The following is a 13,525-nucleotide window of genomic DNA, read 5'->3' on the forward strand; positions in this document are numbered from 1 at the left end:
ACAGAACATGTAAGAAGAATTTTGATGGCAAGGCTGGAGGTAGACGACGGGAAGAACGTCCTACAAAGAGATGGATGGATGGAATTGAAGAAGATATGAAAAAGCTGGGTGGCAGGCAGAGGATGGAGACGGAAAGCCATGGACCGGATAGAATGGCAGGATATTATGATGCAGGCCAAGGCCCTCCAAAAGCTGTAGAGCTGAGGAATAGTTGTAGTAGTTTATAGGATCATTAATCTTTTTTGCCTGCAGCTACTGATGACTCGTCTTTTGCATTCACTGTCATATCATTTTACAGTTAGCTTCATCATCTTTTTCATATGTTGGTTGTTAGAGAAAAACAGGCAGTTCAAACGAAAGGTTATAATGTGTAGAGTCATACATGGTGGAAATTCCCATCAGCTTTCCATTTCTGGATTTTCTTGGAGATACGGCAAATTTGGCCTTCAGCCTACATCTTGAACCTTCCACTCCCGTCCCCCTCCCGATATGCTATCAGAGCAAATGAATCCCTATATGTGGTAGAAATTTTCATTCCTTTCTTACATTTCTCTATTTTCTTGAATATAGAGCAAATTAAAAAATGGTTCAAATGGCTCTCAGCACTATGGGACTCAACTGCTGTGGTCATAAGTCCCCTAGAACTTAGAACTACTTAAACCTAACTAACCTAAGGACAGCACACAACACCCAGCCATCACGAGGCAGAGAAAATCCCTGACCCCGCCGGGAATCGAACCCGGGAACCCGGGCGTGGGAAGCGAGAACGCTACCGCACGACCACGAGATGCGGGCGTATAGAGCAAATTATTTGGCCCTCAGGTTACCACGTGTGCTGCCCCCCCCCCCACTCCCCTTTTCCTGTTATGTTACTGCAATTAAATCATATTGCTTGAACTGTGGATCACGAAGTGCTGAACTGGTTGAGTCCTTACATGTATGTTGTATTCTTCCCAATTTTCATTTTTTAAATTATTTGAGAAAGTGAGATTTTCATCTGCCATCCCACCACATGCCCTGAGGCCTAACTTATTGGACCTGTTCAGTCAATCGTTTTACATGTATTATATTATAATGAGCAAAATGATTACCTATTCATATGAGAGATTTCTTCATTTGCTGATTCAGGGATTTTTTTCCCTTTTGGGTGTTGAATGTGGAAATAACCTTGCAGGCTTGATGCACGTCCCTGTCACTAGCGATTGATCTCTGGTATTTGGAATGAGAATAGATTGCAAGGTAGTTAGTGTACGTTTTCCGAATGTGGATACAGGCGAATGATTTAACTGCTTTCTGCCTTTTTCATATCGTAGTTCGTCACTTTCCAAAAGTTGGGCTGTGACAGCTTTTGTGTTTCCATTTGTCTTTCTAATATATTTAATGTAAATGCTTCTCTATGGAATCATTTATGGGAAGCTTAATTCAAAAATGGCTCTGAGCACTATGGGACTTAGCATCTGAGGTCATCAGAGACTTAGAAATACTTAAACCTAACTAACCTAAGGACAGCACACACATTCGTGCCCGAGGCAGCTTTCGAACCTGCGACCGTAGCAGCAGCGCGTTCCGGACTAAAGCTCCTAGAACCGCTCGGCTACATGGCCGGCGGAAGCTTAATCGCAGAATCCCGATGTTTATAGAATGATGTTCATTTTGAAACCCACGAATGCCTAATGATGATGTGTAGAGAAGTGAACGGCCCCTGTTGAATAAATAAATTTTTAATTGATTTCTGAATCTACCAATATTCTAAAGTAACTCAAACTGCACCTCCTTAATCCCTAGCCATTACATAATATAATATTTTCAACCACAATGACGTACGCGACGCCTTGTGGCATACACATATTGAGAGAGAGAGAGAAAGAGAGAGAGAGAGAGAGAGAGAGAGAGAGAGAGAGAGAGGAAGTAAATGGTTACGGAGCAATGAAACTTCCTGGCAGATTAAAAAACTGTGTGCCGGACCGAGACCTTAACTCGGGACCTTTGCCTTTCGCGGTTAAGTGCTCTACCAACTGAGCTACCCAAGCACGACTCACGCCTCGTCCTCACAGCTTTACTTCCGCCAGTACCTCGTCTCCTACTTTCCAAACTTTATAGAATGATGTTCATTTTGAAACCCACGAATGCCTAATGATGATGTGTAGAGAAGTGAACGGCCCCTGTTGAATAAATAAATTTTTAATTGATTTCTAAATCTACCAATGTTCTAAAGTACCTCAAACTGCACCTCCTTAATCCCTAGCCATTACATAATATTTTCAGTCGCGGTAATGTACGCGACGCCTTGTGACGTACCGATATTGAGAGAGAGAAAGAAAGTAAATGGTTACGGAGCAAGTTGGCACATTCCAAAATCAGCTACCGTTTGTACGTCACCTTCCCTCTCCTCTCATGCCCGTCGAAAAGTTAATCTCTTTCATCCGAATTATCCGTCGCACATAGTAAAAAACAATACAACTTTGATTTATGAGTCGGTTCTGTTAAATGAACCTATGCTGGGCTGTGAATCTGACTGAGACTGCCATACACATGGTCCTAGATGACCGAGGAAGTCAGATACTGTCCCCAGACAACCGCTATTTAAGATCAGAGTCCAATCGAAGTTTCACCAAAAGAGAAACAACCAAACCTTTTAAAATACCACCATCCATAATTATAGAACAATACTTACAATAAACATTGAAAAGTTAAAGTGTGCTTTAGTTCCTAATCAGCGGACCTAATGAAGACCAGCAATAAACAAATAAAATATTACATTTCCTGAAGGAAGCACGGAATCATTCAATAAGTTTAAGATCGAGGCTCCTCAGACCTGCTTGCGAGATGAGACATAAACACTGCTGCTAATAAGTCAAGAACAAGGAGGACAAGAGAACAAAGGCTGCAGTCGTGGAACATCTCAAGGAAAACTGGCATTGTTACAGCAGATGGTGATAAGATAGACACACTTGCAGGCGCAACACGCCATCAGCTTCAAGGTCAGTAAAGATAGTACCGAGCAGATTTACATGTGTCTGCGGGAAGAAAGTTACCGTGACCTTGTTGACATCACCGCCATAATATTCGCCTGACTTAGACTATGGAAATCAGGGTTACCGAAGGTTGATTATAAAGTCGCTGCTCCCGTATGTGAGTCTGTACAGATGCTTATGAAGGCGGCAGCACGCGGTATGAATAGTCCGAATGAATCCCAACTCGAGGGATGAACAGTTCCATATAGCAGGAATAAGTACTAATAAGATTGTAGGGAGATGGCGTATACGTAGGTCCATAGTGCCCTCTCTTGGAGTAGTCTCCTGTCGAGAATGAATAGTATTCAAGCAGCTAATAATCATTACAGTTTGTTTTTAAAGTTAATTTTTGTGGTGTATTAAACTCTTTACACCACTGTAGGCGATGAAAAAAGTTTATAGCAGTATAGCTCATTCCTATCTGTGCCCCCCACACACACTGAGTTACGGATACCTGTCATTTCTCCTTCTAGTGTTACTGTTCCCTCCGAACTGTGATTGACTGTTGACAAAAACTTCAAAGGGAATAATTGTACTCTGAGGCTATTGTCAGTCAGCTCGTTTGTTTAATGATCTACCTACGAGTACAACAGATGCTAGAGTGGACACGTTATACTTATTAAAAGCTTCTGTGCAGTAAACACCTGTACATCCAATGACGAGAACCCTAGAATATGATGCCATAAGACATTAATGCACGAAAATAGGAAAAGTAAATAACCATTTTTTGATATTTTCATCTCAAAACTTTGATATTATCCATAAACCAAAAGCTACAGAGCTTAGAAATTTCTCAGATGTGTAGCATGTAACTTCTGTTTCAGGTTCTTATCAGTATGTGCACCTAATAATTTAGAATATTCTGTTTCATTTATTGATTTATTTCCATGCATTATTTCTAATGGTGTGATCAGGCCATGCGCAGTATGGAATTAAATGTATTGTGTTTTATCTGTCATCAGTTACAGTCTATTTGTCGTAGGTGTAGGAACACTGTCAACACTCGAAGTGTGGGAAGAGGTTTCTTGGTCTTACGACCTGAGTTACACGTCGATACATGCAGCAGTACGCAACAAATTCACTTAGTCGATACATCCTGTTTGCCAATTCAGTCAGGTCGTAGGGATATTCTCATGCAAGAGAAAACGACGCCTCTGGTATGTGTCCCATCATTGTTACGAAAGGACAGTATAAAAATTTATTTCTCCATCTTGTGTAACTGTTTCTTCCCCTGTGGCTTGCCACTTGTAAGCTGTACCTTCAGTATGACAATGCACGTCCTCGTTGTTCTGCAGTTGAGGGAAGACTGACATGTCTTAGAACAAATTCCTTGAGCTGTGATCAGCGGCTGAGCAGTCAAGGATCAGGATTATTCCATATCACATTCTGTCTCTCAAGGAGTCTGTGCCAATTTGCAATGCAGATTAACATGCGAGGAGGGGGAGAGAAGGGGGGGGGGGTGGTTAAGGTGTGGGGGTTAAGGTAGGGAGGGATGCTGTTCACTGCTGGGTAAGTGTTTTGTAATTCAGTTGCTCACGTGTGCATTACGTTCTCGCGGGCGCCAAAAACAACAAATTCTTTTACCTGCATTGATACTGTGTTGTGTCAGTACCCCTCTGTGCAGACTTTGCAACCCATGGAGAAGTGGACAAGGGAGAGGTCTATGAAATCCTGCAGCTGGAGCTGAAATACTACTAACACAGCATGGTGCAACGCCCCAGTCCACCATAGTGGTGTACTGAATTTCCTCATGCGGTGGCCCAGCACTGCACTATCTTGGTCACCTCTGTGACTGAAAGGCTAGGTCGTTACAACAAATCTGGATAGTGGAGCTACAAATACTCGCCAGTCAGACCCTAGCAATACCACGTCTTCGACTACAGCAGACATCGAGAAATACTTCATGCCATCCGTCAGTCCCCCGTGGGCCAATCAGCTTTTGACTAGATCTAGCTGCATCCTCTGCTAGCTATTGGTATACAAGCCACTGATAGACCTGATGGAAGTGGGGCTCAAGGCGGTGTCACCAATAGGGAACCTCCTCCAAGGTGACTTCTTCCAGTCCCTTAAGCTGCCCATTGACAGGCCGAATGGTCACCCAAAGCCTCTGCTGAGCAGGTCTGCCCCAACACGTTTGTCTTTGTGGGGGATGATTCTATAGCAGTAAGGCTCACAGTTCAGGTCCATCGGATCCACTGGCAAAATGCTACCTGCTAGCCCTGACCATTACTTACCACCCCACAATTCGACCTTTTCCCTTCTGTTTTGGCATGGTGAAAGCTACCATGACACTGGGCACAAGTAGGGTCTGCCACACAGTCAGTCAGATGGATCGGCGACCCGTTTAAGCAGTGGGAGGGCGCTGGTGCAGGAGGGTAGGTCGGCCGGCTCGTCAGCCTGTGAATGGGCAGCTTTAGCATCTCCAAGGGGCTCTGGGCACAGCTCCTGCACACCAGCACATCACGCGCCTGTCAGACCGTTGGGAACAGCAGGGTTGTTCAGCACACACTCCTTCTGGACACTTGACGCCACTCTTGTGTCTGCAAGGCCACCCCAGCCACTGCCACTTCATTGAGGCAACACTCAGCCGCCCTGCATACTCACACTGGCATGGACCAAGCATGATGCCTTGTGCTATGTTGAGGTAGCAACTTCTGCCTGGGGGTTTATGCGTGCCAACGAGTCATCACCATCAACGTCTGTATGAGTGTCTTACTGAAGAAATAATGTTACTGATAATTGAGCTCTTTTGATTGCATGACCATCAGGGAACTGATGGTATGCAACCCTTGGCTTATGGTCTTGCACTCGTCATTCTGAGACAATCATCCTACCATTTAATGATTTCTGAACCCTAGACACTATTACAACCCCTATAAAAACGAAGTATCAGTATGGTGTGAGACGCTTCATTTGTTTAGCTAAGATCTTCCGTTGATGATTATTCTTCTGATGGTTTATGTTTGGTTGTCAGCACAGAACATTAGACCTGTAATACAGGTACTGCAACTGATGATGTGACGTAAATGTCGGTAATTCACTGTCAACAAGGATGCACTATCTAAATCACATTAAAAATTTTTGTATTATTAAACAGTGGTTTGTCACTCCAGGCTTGGATCTATTATTTGGTACCATGCGGATCACACTTTTTCGGGGTCTGTTTCTCCCTCCCCTCTTCCCCCCCCCCCAACAAAAAACCTAACTTCCCATCACCCGACATCGCTTTAGAATATTCCCAAGAAATTGCAATTCAGAGAAATACTACACTTGAAAATTATTCTCCAACAATTTGAGAAGAACAAGTGTAATGCAACTGATTTAAGAACTGTAATCGTATCAGAATGAGAACAGCGAGTAACTTAACACTTAAACTGGTGACGGCGAAGAAGATGAAGTTAACGAACTCTGATACCCTGGAAGCAAAATATTCCATAACGGACAAAGCAAGGAGGACACAAAAAGCAGACAAAGAGAACATTCCTGATCAAAAGAAGTCTACTAATATCAAACATGTGTTGTGTGGTAACGCATCATGGACTGCGAGGAAGCTGGAACAAAAGAGAATCAAAGCGTTTGAAATGTGGTGTTACAGAGGAATGTTGAAAATTAGGTAGACTGATAAGGAAAGAAATGTGGAGGTTCTCCGCAGAATAGGCTAAGACAGGTACATATGGGAAACTTTGACGAGAAGAACGGACAGGATGATAAGAAATGTGTTAAGGCACCAGGGAATAACCTCCATCATACTGGAGGGAGCTGTCGAACATAAAAACTGCAGAGGTAGACAGAGATTGGAATACACTCAACAAATACACTACTGGCCATTAAAATTGCTACACCACGAAGATGACGTGCTACAGATGCGAAATTTAACCGACAGGAAGAAGATGCTGTGATATGCAAGTGATTAGCTTTTCAGAGCATTCACACAAGGTTGGCGGCGGTGGCGACGCCTACAACGTGCTGACATGAGGAAAGTTTCCAACCGATTTCTCATACACAAACAGCAGTTGACCGGCGTTGCCTGGTGAAACGTTGTTGTGCTGCTTCGTGTAAGGAGGAGAAATGCGTACCATCACGTTTCCGACTTTGATAAAGGTCGGATTGTAGCCGATCGCGATTGCGGTTTATCATATCGCGACAATGCTGCTCGCGTTGGTCGAGATCCAATGGCTGTTAGCAGAATATGGAATCGGTGGGTTCAGGAGGGTAGTACCGAACGCCGTGCTGGATCCCGACGGCCTCGTATCACTAGCAGTCGAGATGACAGGCATCTTATCCGCATGGCTGTAACGGATCGTGCAGCCACGTCTCGATCCCTGAGTCAACAGATGGGGACCTTTGCAAGTAAACAACCATTTGCACGAACATTTCGGCGACGTTTGCAGCAGCATGGACTATCAGCTCGGAGACCATGGCTGCGGTTACCCTAGACGCTGCATCACAGACAGGAGCGCCTGCGATGGTGTAGTCAACGACGAACCTGGGTGAACGAATGGCAAAACGTCATTTTGTCGGATGAATCCAGGTTCTGCATACAGCATCATGATGGTCGCATTCGTGTTTGGCGACATCGCGGTGAACGCACATTGGAAGCGTGTATTCGTCATCGTCATACTGGTGTATCACCCGGCGTGATGGTATGGGGTGCCATTGGTTACATGTCTCGGTCACCTCTTGTTCGCATTGACGGCACTTTGAACAGTGGACGTTACATTTCAGATGTGTTACGACCCGTGGCCCTACCCATCATTCGATCCCTGCGAAACCCTACATTTCAGCAGGGTAATGCACGACCGCATGTTGCAGGTCCTGTACGGGACTTTCTGGATACAGAAAATGTTTGACTGCTGCCCTGGCCAGCACTTTCTGCAGATCTCTCACCAATTGAAAACGTCTGGTCAATGGTGGCCGAACAACTGGCTCGCCACAATACGCCAGTCACTACTTTTGATGAACTGTGGCATCGTGTTGAAGCTGCATGGGCAGCTGTACCTGTACACGCCATCCAAGCTCTGTTGGACTCAATGTCCTGGCGTATCAAGGCCTTTATTACGGCCAGAGGTGGTTGTTCTGGGTACTGATTTCTCAGGATCTATGCACCCAAACTGCGTGAAAATGTAATCACATGTCAGTTCTATTATAATATATTTGTTCAATGAATACCCGTTTATCATCAGCATTTCTCCTTGGTGTAACAATTTTGATGGACAGTAGTGTAGTTGAGGATGTAGACTGGAAGTGCTATTCTGAAGTGAAGAGGTTGGTGCAGGAGATGGGCTGCATCAAACCAGTCAGATGACTGATGACTAAAAATAAATAAATAAATCGTCACAAACTCTCGCAACTATGAAACATCAAAATTGACGCAATATATAACGAAAGTGTGCATTCACTATTACCAGTGTGTCACTTAGCACTGCAATTGTGAACACAGTTGTGAAGAGTATAGCTATGCGAGCAAGGTCTTGTTTCTTTCATTTATTTCTGTCTGCGTTCAGAAAGTCAGTAGGTCTGTTATTTTTTCCTTAACGCAGGGTCTATTCCTTCCTGTCTTCCTTATTCAATGCCCTGTGGTTTGCGGTCCAGCCTCTGGACTCTGGAAACGCTTTGGATTTGTTGCTGGAAGCAAGTATGGCCAGCTTCCTTTTACCTGAGTGAAATGTTCTCCACATGCTGTTTTAAATATAACTTGCAATTATGCAGAATTCATTACCGCTTCGAGACGTTAAGTAAGTTAACTGACAGATTGGGAAATTTATACGTGTAAAAATATGAACGATTTTACTAAAGTGAATGTCTTTGGGAGTTGGTTATGACACCATGTCCCCGTGCCACTTAGATTCGCGTCTGTGCGTCACAAAAGTGAATTACACGTTCGTTGCAAAATTTTGTTTCGGCAGCTGTTTTGTCACAGGGTCAGATGAGATATAGCGTTGTTATTTCCACTTTAAACAGAGAACTAAGAAAAACTTCGCCCATTTTAAAGCAATGTGAGAATTTTGAACAAGCGTCATAAGGAAGTTTAACAACTTCATTAGATGAAGAAAGTGCAATATTAGTGTGAACTCCAGCTTACATGGCAATCATAACTGACCAGCTAACTGTTAGAGAACGGTATATCTCATACAATAATTACGGGGTAATTATCGTTCATATATCGGTAGAGTCTTAACCTAATGTCTCACTTGAAGAAAGACTGGATAACGAATTCTGTATTCCGAGACTTCATGAATCATCACACACCTGCATTTGCTTCTCAGGGAGACTGGTGAAGACAGCTACGTTTGTCATCTTAGTTGAGGACAATCTTAACACAAACGTATTGAAAGAATTCTGTAATTACAACTACAATAGTGCAATTAATGTAATTTGGTTCATGATAGACATCTGCAGACTGCCTGCAAGTACTACTCGATGAATGACTGTGCAAGTCAGTTTATTTCCTCGTGCCTCCAAAAACTTATCTTGCCTAGGATTTTGAGTGACTCATGAAGCGTCGTTGAATACGTGTTGCCTAAAAATGGCCCCATAAAAGACATGACTAAAGCAGTGAGTGCCTGGACTCATAGCGGCGTGCTGCCTGATTGTTGCTAGGCCGATCAGCGTAATCACGCAGTCTGCTAGTGGTCAGCACTTGTAACTTCCCGTGCGCAGCAAAAAAGGAGCGAAAATGGATTGGCCAAGCGATAGTTCCGAGATTTTATATAGGAACGCACACACACAAGTTCAAAGTGACATACTTTATCCTACATTATTACCTAAGTCAAGGTTGCCAGCCAGGAAACGATTTCCGTGTATCGGAAATTTCAGATATTCTACCCGCTGTTAAAATTCGCGATATTCGACATGAACCCTGTCATCATTGTGTTGTTTCCCAAAGCGGATGACTCTGGCTGAGGCAGCATTCCCCTTCATACGATGGCGCTTGTGTTGCCTGATGGCTTGGGAAAAAAACCAAAATGATACCTTGTAATACAGATCTTCATATATGACTGAAATTCAACGTGATTTAAATTTCAAAAGAAGATCACTATTTTGGCATAACAAAATGTACCGGTATGTATGTCTGGACAAGCTAAAATACAGGATGCAATGCAGTAGTCGAACACCAGTTCAGAAACATCAACGTTAAATCTTAAGAAGTTTTCGTATTGTCTTTGTCATTGTTTCGAGAGCCTCTCCATACTCGGGACATACCTTCAGTGTCCTTGTGATCCCTTGTGTTGTTCATGGTTGTTAACGAATTACTGAACTCGGGAGCGAGTGTAGAGAGGTAAAAAGGAAAACCATTATCAGTAGCGACAGTTCAGAGTACATTTAAGGATACACGTTACTTATAGCGAAGGATTTATCTTGTCTCGAGCTGTGTCGTCACAAGATGCGCAGTAGCGTAAGGACCGCAGCACGGTGATTGCGTAGCCTGTCTTAATCTCGGATACACTGTGAATAACATCTCGAAGTCAGCTGACAAAGATCACACTTTCTGCACAACTTCGGAGATTTTGTACCCTATGCACAATCTGGTCGCGATCAAATGTAATTATACCGCGAGTTTTGTTAATATAGCATTCGAAAGTCACGCTGAAGGCAAAGACCTGAGAACATACCGCAGCCATCCAACCGTCTAATCAGACACTAGGGCCTGGGGGGAGGAGTTGGTGATGGGACAACTGACTGGTTTTAGCAGCCGATTGTTTTTACGTTCAGGCGGTGTTTTCCGTGGAATCGAACAATTAAACTAATCTCTGCGGCCACGTCAGCTATATGAATGTTTTCACTCACTCCCCAGGTTTGAGTGGTTTCACTTTATCTGAGACAATCGACTGACACAAGTCTCTGACAGTTACGCAATCATATGAATGTTTTCAGTCACTCTCCCGGTTTCAGCGATTTGATTTACACATTCTTTCCGGTTATTCACGAACGGTGAGTAGGGTAGCCAACCTTTTTAAATACAAAGAATGTATGTTATTTCAAGGAGAGGCGAATAAAAACCAAATTTTTCAAAATATGATGTATTTTCAAAATTTTTCTCTTAATTTACTTAATTTACAAAGTTTTCATACTTCTGGCGTAAAAACGGAATTTTTGTCGGTTTAAAAAAGCCGATAACTGGTACATTACATTACACCACATCCAGCCGTCAAAGGCCCTGCAGACCATGAGCTACTTCCACAAACTGCCTCCACACCTTGCTGTTTTGTGTTCTGTTCCACCAGGTGTCTTCAGTCGCCATGGTTGCCATATCCTTGGGTAGTCCATCCTGTGCTGTCTTGGTCGTCCTGTGGAGCGTCTGGTATTTGGTTTCCACTCAAATGCTCTCTTCGCCTGTCTTTCTTCTGGCATAAGGGCTACTTGGTCTGCCCATTGCATTCTTTCGCTCTTCAACTTCTGTATTATTGTTGGTTGTTGCATCAAGAGATAGATTCCCTCATTCTCCCTCTTTCTCCTTTCTCCTTTATCTAAGATAGGTTCCCATATCTTCCTCATTGCTCTTCTTTCAAATATTAGCGGTTTTTCATTTTCGCGTTTTGTCGTGCTCTAGGTTTCTGAATCGTACATGACTGCTGGGCATATCACTGTGTTATAGATTCTCGTCTTAGTATTCGCTAGTATTGATTTTGAGCTGAGCGTCTCCCTGAGAGAATACATGCATTTCATTCCCACTGCTATTCTTTGCTTGATATCCATTTCTATGCTGTCCCAAGTATTTTTGCTGGTGAACTCTCTTGAATCTCAGGCCACCTATCTCAAGGAATTCTTGCTGTTCTCTTCTTCTTCCTCATTGCATGAACTGCCTTTTGTCCTGCACCTTTAGCCCAACCTTCCGTGCGTAGTTGTCCATTTTGTGGTACGTTTCTTACAGTTGATGGATTGATTCACTTAGACAGTACTAAATCATCTGCATATGTGAGATAATTGAAATTACCATCCATCTGTACTCCAGCCCATTCCTGTTGCATACACACCCTTATTGCCTTCTCTAAGGTGACATTGAGCAGGATACACGAGGCAGCATCCTCAAACTCGAATGTTTCTGACCTTCCCAATTGAAAACGCACTGCTGCCCAAGGTCCATCCATGCAAGTTTGCACCATTCTCACCAGCTACACGGGGATTCTGAAGTAACATAGTGCACTGTACAAGCTGTTCCTTTGAATGCTGTCGTATGCACGTTGAAAATCGACGAAATAACTATAGATGTTTTTATCATATTCCCAGTGTTTTTCAGTTATTGCCTTAGGGTGAAAATGAGATACTTTGTCTATCGGTTTGGTCGAAAGCCAGCTTGATATTGCTATATCTTGCTCTCCATGAATGGTTGTTATTTCCTGAAAATAATGAGAGATCGTAGCTTGTACGTTACATTTAGCAAGCTTATACCTCCGCAGTTGCCACATTACATTTCGCTTCCCTTCTTGTATATCGGACATATTATGGCCAATTTCCATTCTTCTGGCAATGTCTCATTCTTGCATATCAGCTGGCTCAGATTATATACCTCTGAGTGCAAAGTTCTCACCTCTCTCTCTGATTAATTCTCCTGTTATTCTGTACTCCTGGGGGCCTTGTTTCTGAGTTTTTTGATTGCAATCTTCATATCTTGTTCAGTCATTTCCGCCGGCCGATGTGGCCGAGCGGTTCTAGGCGCTTCATTTCGGAACCGCGCTGCCGCTACGGCGCAAGTTCCAATCCTGCCTCGGGCATGGATGTGTGTGATGTCCTTAGGTTAGTTAGGTTTAAGTAGCTCTAACTTTAGGGGACTGATGACCTCAGATGTTAAGTCCCATAGTGCTTAAAGCCATTTGAACCATCAGTCACTTCCCATTCTTCTTCCCTTTCCATTCCTCCGTGGTGTTTGTAGGTAGCACCTTATCTGGATCTAGGCGATTCAAGAGTACTGAGAAGTATTCTCTCCATCTTTCTACAATTCTTTTGGTGTCATTTACCAAGGCCCCATTCTTATCTCTAATGAAATTCACGTTTGTTATTTTTGATGCTTTGGAAAAATTGGCTCTCTGCCCCAACATCTTCTAATAAGCTGATTAGACACATTCTCTTCTGTTTTCTCGGGATTCCTTATGTCCCCTTCTGATATTGAGAAAATGTTCTCTTTTCCGCTCATTCTCCCTGTCAGCCAAACAATCCTCCCTCATCTTCCTCCTCTTTTATAGTCTTCTGGCATGTCTCGTTGAACCATCCTCTCGTCGTGATTCTCTTCTTTCTTCCCAACGTATCCTTCGCTACATTTAGTGCTAAGACCCTTATTTCTTCCCTCTTTTCTTCTACGTTAAAAAAATGGCTCTGAGCACTATGGGACTTAACATCTGAGGTCATCAGTTCCCTAGACTTAGAGCTACATAAAGCTAACTAACCTAAGGACATCACACACATCCATGCCCGAGGCAGGATTCGAACCTGTGACCATAGCAGCAGCGTGGTTCCGGACTGAAGCGCCTAGAGCAGCTCGGCCACAGCGGCTGGCTCTACGTTCCCTCTTGCTT

The 13,525-nt window shown here is 43.5% G+C and overlaps 1 protein-coding gene across 1 annotated transcript in view; it reads right to left on the minus strand.

Moving 5' to 3' along the window:
* LOC126263238 (synaptic vesicle glycoprotein 2B-like) overlaps positions 1–10,251 on the minus strand; it is a 340,497-nt gene extending 330,246 nt beyond the window's left edge. Inside the window, exon 1 of the mRNA XM_049960322.1 lies at positions 10,218–10,251. Coding sequence (XP_049816279.1) covers positions 10,218–10,251 — 34 coding nt within the window. The remainder of the gene's footprint in view (positions 1–10,217) is intronic.
* Positions 10,252–13,525: the final 3,274 nt, after the last annotated feature.

Source organism: Schistocerca nitens, chromosome 6 (genome assembly GCF_023898315.1).
Source record: "Schistocerca nitens isolate TAMUIC-IGC-003100 chromosome 6, iqSchNite1.1, whole genome shotgun sequence".
Classification (NCBI taxonomy): domain Eukaryota; kingdom Metazoa; phylum Arthropoda; class Insecta; order Orthoptera; family Acrididae; genus Schistocerca; species Schistocerca nitens.